The sequence below is a fragment of the Protomyctophum parallelum genome (genome assembly GCF_964188405.1).
Source record: "Protomyctophum parallelum genome assembly, chromosome: 6".
NCBI classification, from domain to species: Eukaryota; Metazoa; Chordata; class Actinopteri; order Myctophiformes; family Myctophidae; genus Protomyctophum; species Protomyctophum parallelum.
This window is the reverse complement of record NC_139701.1, coordinates 21,253,266-21,262,166: the sequence shown is the minus strand read 5'-3', so window position 1 is coordinate 21,262,166 and position 8,901 is coordinate 21,253,266. Positions and strand designations below refer to the sequence as shown.

Below are 8,901 nucleotides of genomic sequence, written 5' to 3'. Positions count from 1 at the left end.
ATGCAAAAGAAAAGAAAGCAACAGCTCAGTTCAGCCAATCACAGGAAGACACTTGGGCTGTTTCAAGGTTTTATTGGTTAAGAAAATATGAGTGGGAGGCATCAAGGGTGCTGTAAAATGCTCCTCCCTTCACAGCTATACAGTAGGTGGCCTTATGAAGGAATCACTGTAAAATAGCCTGAATTATACTTAGTTGAATGTGGGTGTCGCGCACTGAAAAATAGCCAATCTACAAGCTCACAACACGTTGCGAGCTTTCAGAACATCTAGTATTGTCTGTGTGCGACACCTGCCTGCAACTATTGCTAGTACTGAATGAATTAATGAATGATTCATTACTCCTCCTAAGGCTCTGCCTGCAGACTCAGAGAGGACTGTGGAACCATGAACAAAGCTCATATGCTCATCAACAAAGAAACCCAGATATTTATAGGACTTTACATAGTTAATCTTTTTTTCCCCAAAATAAAACTGATATTTATTAATTTCAGTTAGAGGGCGTCTGAAGTGTAAGTACTAGTATTCAACTGTGAGGAAATAATGTTTCTCTACTTTGTGATGGATGGAGGCGGGGAGAGTATCACATAGATCAAGTTGTCCAATAATGTTCAAGATGGAAGATGTATCTGTTTCGAGACTTGAGTTTAACATGATCTAATCGATCTTCGTCCTGAGTAAGGTATGACTAACCCAGGGACGCTTGTCAATGTCAGAAGGGTAGACAAGGCCTCAACTTCACGCTTCACATCTTTTTGAAGCAAGCAAAGAGGGAAATAAAAGAGGAGAAAAACCCACAGCTACTAGGACGGCCTACTGTACTCTCTCAGTCAGCAATACAAACCCAAGTAATGTAAAGGGATGATACATACAGCCGCAAGACAACCATTTCAAGGCCAAGGCCAGACATACAGTTATGTAATCCAATTAAACTCCAATCTTTATAATCACATCGATATGACAAGTGGAATGGACGCCTGCCTTCATGCCCGTTTTGATTCATGCAACTTGGCTTATGTAAAAAACTGCCAGGCTAAACCTGCATGTACACTTGCATGTAACCAAATAGGCGTCACTCCCATCTAATCTTTGTTTGTCGTTCTTGTTGCTAGCGTCTGAATGTCTCATGATCACATCTCATTTCATAATGGCATTAACACAAACGTTTCACAAATAGTGTCATGTTTAACTCTGGAGGCAAAATAAACACTTACCTTTTTTGATGATATAAACTGAAATCAATGTCAGACTCTGCCTGTAAACAGAAATGTAGGGACAAACTGTAACAAACAAGCTATAAATATCTGACAATCATTTCTCACATCCAAAATCACTACATATACAAACGTTGCCCAGGTGTGTATAGGAGAGTTCAATTAGCCATGTTCTAATATATACAAAGGTAAATTTAGGTAGGAAAATTGAAAAGAATTCAGTGTGTGCCTGCTTATAAATTAATGACTTTACCTATTCATGTTTGCTTTAGAATTTGAGAATTGAGCATTTTGAGAATGAAAAGGAGGAAAACACTAATGTAAAACTTGTTTCTCACCTGTAAGAGGCTTCCTTCACCAAAATGTAGAACTTCTAGAATGGTGTCTGACTGAATAAATGCTGTGAAAATAAGCAAGGAAATACAAATTGATATAGAAGCAATATTCATCTTGTCATTATTATTATGCTGCTCATACATTGAAGTGATTTTTAGGTAGAGGGAAGAAATAAAGCTAGGACTACTGAAGAGAAAACCCCACGTTTTGCTAAAGGGAGACTGCTTTTGTGATCACCATGAAGGCAAACATAAACAATACAAGTAGATAAAGCTAAAGTGAATACAAGGAGAGCAGAATGTTTGCATGTCACTGAATGAGATACTGTACACAAGACTCATTTCCATAGCAAATCCTCTCTCACAACATTGTGTCAGTAAGTCAGAGTGCGATGCAATCTGTCATCATCATGTACGATTATGCATACAGGGAGGGACTGAACATAATTTCCCCATACTTTCCTGTAGGGCTGGGCAATATATTTACATTATATTGATATCATCATATGAGATACACACACAGTATCGTCTAGGCCTAGGGTTTTCGATATCATAATAATGTGATAAGACAATAAAGACATATGTATGTATCCTATCGTGATGTTTTGTGAGCTTGTAGAATAAGACAAGAAAATGACATTATCATCACAAATTCACAATATCGATATTGAGGTATTTGGTCAAAAATTATTATTTTGTTCACATCAACCAGCACTACTTTCCTGGTGTTCCAAAACATGTTGCACAAATCTCTGTATGTCATTTCCATACGTCTTCAGACCTGCACGAACCCTCTCAACAGCTGCAGGCATGTATTGCACACACTGTTATCTAACCACGCTGATTTTCACAAGTTGACGGCGACACATTTTTGAACAATTTGTACTCAAAAAGAATGATCTGCTCAAGCTGCGGAGAAGAGCATTACAGACTATTATTTACGTAATCACTTACAACCTTGCGTCCCTATTTTGAGCTTGTAGATCTGATATTCTTATTCTTATTAATATGGCGTAAGAAGTGGTTAATGCCTGCCCTCCTTTCCATTGAAGTGGGAGATTCATATTTCATAGTAGAACGTGTGGAGACGCAGTAGAATATGATAGTATGTTGCAACTTTGTGAGCAGACACATGCCATGAATGTTCAGAGTAGCTCAGAAGGGAAGAAAAAAGGCTCAGTCTCTTTCTCTAGATCTACAAACAACTATTACTGAAATTAAGCCTTGAACTTGAAGTCAACATGAAATAATTACCGAAATAATATTACTGTGAAAGTGAAATCGCGGACCAGCAGAAGCATTAAGACTCAAACGCATTAGCGCCTCAGGGTTCCTCCCAATTAGTCTAGCAGTATGGTAAACAAACTATTACAAAATCATTTCGATTCGATTTGAAGAGTATTTCAAGAGACATATATAGGCCAGGGATGTTTTTTTATCTTAAAGTGTGGTAGAGTAATTGATTACTTAGTATGTCCTCAATGGGAATACTTAATGGCTTATTAATTATTATTTCAATCGATTTCACCAACTGTGATAACATGCATAATTAATCTGTGGCACACAATGCTACATTTTCCCAGTGCCAAGCCTACGGGTGCTTTCAGGGACAAAACTCCATGTCTAAATGTACCTGCGTGTCCCTAGGCGTGTAATGAACTGACCTATGCTTAGAAGGAAGGGAATAAGAAAGTAATGTGAGTTAAAGAATCATGGAGGGGGACAAAAAAACGTTTTTAACAAGACGAGGATACTTGTGTGGAAAGAGACTAGACTATAGTGGATTCAAAACCAACACAGTAGCAAGCTGAGTTCAACTCAATTTCCCCTTTGACCTTTCAGTTTCATTCTGATACTGTGCAAGTGTGCAGTAGGTATAATACTGTACCATCATAGTATGTTTCACCTAGGTCACCCTGCCTGACCTGGGCTAAGCAGTGATGAAGACTGAAGGGCTCTGGTGATAGTTTTGTCCAGTCATTACTTCTGACTGAGCGGTTTGTGACAGGTGTGTAGGCTAATATAGAGCTGACTAGCCGCAATTTGCAACTCTAGTTGCAACAAGCTCCATCCACTTCCTATTCATCATTTTTGGTTTGCGATCTGCTTGTCTTAAACGACGTTAAACTCACCAACATTGCAGCTGTAGTCCAAGCTTGAATTATCCTCTTTCAATCTGCCGAGCTTGTTTTTCATAAAAATCCACCGTAGAGATGTTATGAGCTACTTTCTGTCAAGACATCCTCTGCAAGTGATTATTTTTCTAAGTGCTGGAGTTTGGAAGCACTCGTCGTAAGTCACTGAACAGCCCTGCGTTCAACCTGTTTCGAATTTGCACATAATGCAGGAGGCAGCAGCGCGACCCGTTAACAGAAACGAGTGCTTCCAAACTGCAACACTTAAAAAAATAATCATTTGCAGAGGATGTCTTGACAGAAAGTAGCTCATAACATCTCTACGGTGGATTTTTATGAAAAACAAGCTTGGCAGATTGAAAGAGGATAATTCAAGCTTGGACTGCAGCTGCAATGTTGGGGAGTTTAACGTCGTTTAAGACAAGCAGATCGCAAACCAAAAATGATGAATAGGAAGTGGATGGAGCTTGTTGCAACTCTAGATTCAACCCATTGTAAAAAAATCTAGAGTTGCAAATTGTGGCTAAGAGCTGACTAATAGGCGTCTATGAGAGTACAGGGAGGGCTACAAGAACGTTTAATGAAGATGTTTGCACTTGCAGTTGGCCAGAAAGTAGATCCACCACCACGCTGCCTTGTTGTGACAGGTCTGCGTTACCCAAGTGTCCCTTTAATTTAGTTTCAGTGACTTTACAAAATAAGCCTGCCGGGGTCACTAAAGGCAAGATCTCAGATCTGGCACAGCTGCTGTTGAAACCCAAACACCCCATAAAGGTCTCTCAGGATTAACAATACCAACACCAACAACAATCTGGTGACAAGACTGACAACTCGAGAGCTACGTGTTAAAGTGACACATCTGACACAACATTGTTGTCATATTGTATCTGATCTGTTAAAAGGGATGATGTGAGAGGGTGGCTCAACCCCATGTCAATACATTTAGCTACACTATAAAAAACGTAGTGTACTGTAACCAAATGTTAACATGTCATGTATCGTAAAATCCAAAAGTACAAAACAAATGGTCAATGGAAAGTAGCACTGATGATGATATCATTTATTGTGGATTAGATCCTTAGATTTCAATCAGCCACATTTACATTAATCCAACAGTCAGTGAACAGCAATGTGCCAGCCCTGCAGGAAATACAATAAAGTTAATCTATAAACCACACCTGTCAGCTCCCTTCCAACACATCAGATAGTGTTACTGCTGGTTGGCTGTGGTCTGCTGTGGCTAACTAGCAGCCTCACCTCTCAGATACATACTCTAAAACACCAGCTAACGTTAGCCTGCGCAGCCAAATGCTGCTTTACATGACAACCTTCAGGATCCGTTAGCAACTCCGATATATTCCAATTTCATATGCGGTTCTGCACCATTCACAGGAGACAGTTCATTCCAGCGGCCAGCCCAGCACATAAATAAGTTGCCGTTAAGCTACCAATAGAAGTGGACTGGAGAGGGTTAGCAAGGTATTAGCTATATAGCACCAAAGGCTAGCAGTGGATGATAAAGTGAGAGTGTAAATAAACACTGCAGGCTCCATAACATTAACCTACTACCTTGACGTTACCCTGTCTCCTGTGGGGTTAACCAGCGCCAGAACCCACCTTGTTTGTTCGCCTGCGACGCGTGGATGAAAGCAATAAATACTATCCTCAGGATCCCCATGTAAGAGGATGTTTTTGTCCTTGTTGTTGACGGCTGTTGGGGGCTGCTCTTGTGGGCTCGACCCGCCATGCTGAAGCTCCTGGGTAGATCACAGTAATATTGGAGCAGCGGGTCTATCGCGTACAGCATGCCAATAATAAAACACCTCTGCTGACTCTGTCAATCATAACCTAGTGGGAGACACACACACACACACACACACAGTGGAAGTGAGCTAGCAGAGGAGGAGGACGTTTGGCCTGGCTGCTGGCTGGCTCAGGGCTGGCTACCTTCTGCTTTTTTTCGCTCCGTCTTCTTCGGTTACAGTTTTGTTGTTGGCGCATGATAGTGCGTATAATACCATAGATATACTGCCATCTGCTGATGCGGAGGGGCAGGACATGTACAGACTGTACACAGAGCACACTACACACAGTGGTTCTCAAACTTCTTAATTTCAAGGACCCGGAACCCATAACTGTGTACACATTCTGGTTCCATTTTTGTACACTCTCAGATCACCTTCCATTGGAAGCCCTCAAGTAACCCAGAGGATCCCTGGACTGGACCTATCTGGCCCATAGCCCATGCGCTGCAACGCATTAGAGCTATGGACCAGAGCTACACACAGACCCCACTTTGAGAACCACTGTGATAGCTACAGGCCTACAGCAGTGCTTCTGGTTTGATTAGGCCACAGAAATTTGATGAATTGAACAATGTGGACCCTGTTGTAAACAAGTGTAATGCTTAATTGGGTCGTCCACTCACAGTTGACAGTCTTTGTATTGAGTTTGTGCTTAAAATGTACTGTAAATTCTACAAACTGTTAATAAATATTTCAATCAATCAATCAAAAAACCCTAATTACGAGTTACGAGTCCATTTGGTTCCATTTAAACCAATGTAGAAACGCCGCTAGAAATCCGAAGAACACGCTCGGTGTGTGGGGACCTTAAGGGTCCATTTGGTTCCTAACTATCAATGATTTAACATCCCCTGGAAACACCCCCATGGACACCTGGGAATACCCAGATCCCACTTTGAAGCACATACTGATGATATGCCACATAAATTTGGACGAGATTACATAATGTTCCATTCATTTGAGTAAATCTCATAACATATAAACAGTATAAGTATAGGTTGTGCTTTTTAGTACAGTACACACAGTCTAAATGTGAGGTAATTACTTGGTAATTACTATGGGCCCCTTTATGTAATGCTTCACGAGATTTCATATTAGGCCTACACCAAATTATGTACAGCTTCATCATTGACTCATAACAACAGATAGGCCACTAATTTCCCAGATTAGTAATGTGGATATTATTTGTTCTGTCTGTTAGGACAATATGTGATTGAGCTGACCAGATAATAGCCTTACTTCTACATTGGGCATAATGAGCATAGATGGTTAGTGTCTAAATCTCAGAATGAATAGAATGTAATGGCATTAAGGGATACATTCTGCAATTACAATACATAAAACAGATTCCCATCCTTACAACAAATACAGCCTGTCTACAGTATAGGCCTATTGCATTGTAGTTTATAGCCATTTCAGCATTCTTTTTGAGGGGCTACCTCCTATACAGCTTTGTAGTTGTGTTTGAGCACGGAATGTGGTAATTTGATTGGCTGATTTATGATGGTGTATATGATAAGAGCAGCCCTCACTTCACACAAGTGTGATTTTCTATTTTGAAAAATGTTTATGCTGTTGCGTCAGTGTAATGCACTGAGACAAATTCCTTGGATGTGCAAACAAACATACCTATAGAAAAATGTGACAGAAATAATCCACTGTGCTTCTGTTAAGATATAAGGGCCTAATGCTCCTTGCAATGCTTGACTGCATTGAAATAAAGTAAATTGATGTATACAAATATACTTGACTTCATGTTGTCAATCTGTTTGTCTTTATGTCTGACAGCCTGTCTGACTGTATTTCTGCCTTCAATCAAACATGTTTGTCTGTGACTCCCAGTCAGTTTAATAGTTTCTTTGTAATTTTGTTTCCAATAGTCCTGCTACTTCTTTTACACAAGAAGGAGCTACATAATAATTATCTATAATCAAACATGTCATCAATGTTTAAATTCCAACAGGATAGTAGCACTGTCTGTATGGGTGGTTGCAAGTGCCTTGGATTTTCATCTCTTTGCATAATATGCAGATGAGCAGAGTAATGATATTATTATTAATGTTTTTAAATATCTGGTTGTTATTCAGTAACGCTGCTTCTAAGAAAAAGTAATTTCCTCTCCAGAAGATATGACACTAAGGCATCAGTAATCGGTTCTGTGTCCTGTGAAAAGGTATTACTGTAAGTGTGAATGCTGCAATTCACTTCACCTCCTGCAGAGGGCAGATATGTCATAATAAAAGCTATACAGTATAGGCCAACTGAAATTTAGGATGTATGTCTGATTTTGTTTACTTCACAGAAGATGTTTAATGTTGTCTAGCCTATATTGTACATTTGTGGCCTAATGTTTATAAATCAGGTTCTTTCTCCAATATGCAACTCTCCTTATCTCTGTCTTACACACATCCACATATCCATTGTGTGCACACACACACACACACACACACACACACACACACACACACACACACACACACACACACACACACACACACACACACACACACACACACACACACACACACACACACACACACACACACACACACACACACACACACACACACACACACACACACACACACACCATCTTCAACCGCTTATCTGTAGTCTGTAACTCCACCAGCTCCCTCTTCACTCTCCAGAGCAACATTAGTAACTTCCTCCTGGGGGATCCAAAGGCATTCCAAGGCCAGTGAGTCGATGTAGATAGATAGATAGATAGAATACTTTATTGGCAGTTTAAGAAAATTACAGAAATTGACATCATTTTAAAAAAACGCCAAATGGACTTAGACACAAAAAAGCCTTCGCTTGTTTCCATTGTGGTCCACTTTGAAACATGAAACTATACATACTGTACAGACAAAAACAACCATGGAACAAATAATAAATAATCCTTATATATAAGGCTGGGAGCTATATACATAGGACAAGAGGTACCCTGAGAGAAAAGTCCTGAGCATGGGAGAAGGGCTATCCAGGGTCGGAAGCTAACTATGACCAGTGAGTGTGTAGATGGAGCCATGATTTCAGGTCTTCCCTAAATATTGCAATAGAATTTAGGGATTTCAGGGCTGGAGGGAGTGCATTCCACAGAGTAGTGGCTGCGTAGAAAAAAGCATTTTTACCCATGAGTGTCCTGAAACTGGGGGGAACTAGATCATAAGGACTTCCTCTGGTTGAGTACCTGTGAGCATCCCTCACTCTGGGCAGGTAGCCCAGCAGGTACCGAGGCAGAACAGAGGCACCTAGGATCTTGAAGACCAGACACAATGAGAGCTGAGATACTCTCTCCTCCACCCTTAGCCATCCCAGGCTACTAAAGTGGGCAGAGGTAAGATGAGACCTGGGGTTCAATTTTAGCAGTAACCTCACAAGCTTGTTTTGGGAGGTCTGCAGCCTTGTTTTC

At 40.5% G+C, this 8,901-nt stretch overlaps 1 protein-coding gene across 2 annotated transcripts in view; it reads right to left on the bottom strand.

Moving 5' to 3' along the window:
• tmem131 (transmembrane protein 131) overlaps positions 1 to 5,618 on the bottom strand; it is a 33,237-nt gene extending 27,619 nt beyond the window's left edge. For both annotated transcript variants that reach the window (XM_083766318.1, XM_083766317.1), the window contains exons 1-3: positions 5,299 to 5,618; positions 1,550 to 1,611; positions 1,212 to 1,252 (exon numbers count right to left, since the gene is read on the bottom strand). In XM_083766318.1, coding sequence (XP_083622444.1) covers positions 1,212 to 1,252; positions 1,550 to 1,611; positions 5,299 to 5,488 — 293 coding nt within the window. In that variant the 5' untranslated portion in view covers positions 5,489 to 5,618. The remainder of the gene's footprint in view (positions 1 to 1,211; positions 1,253 to 1,549; positions 1,612 to 5,298) is intronic.
• Between the last annotated feature and the right edge of the window lie 3,283 nt (positions 5,619 to 8,901).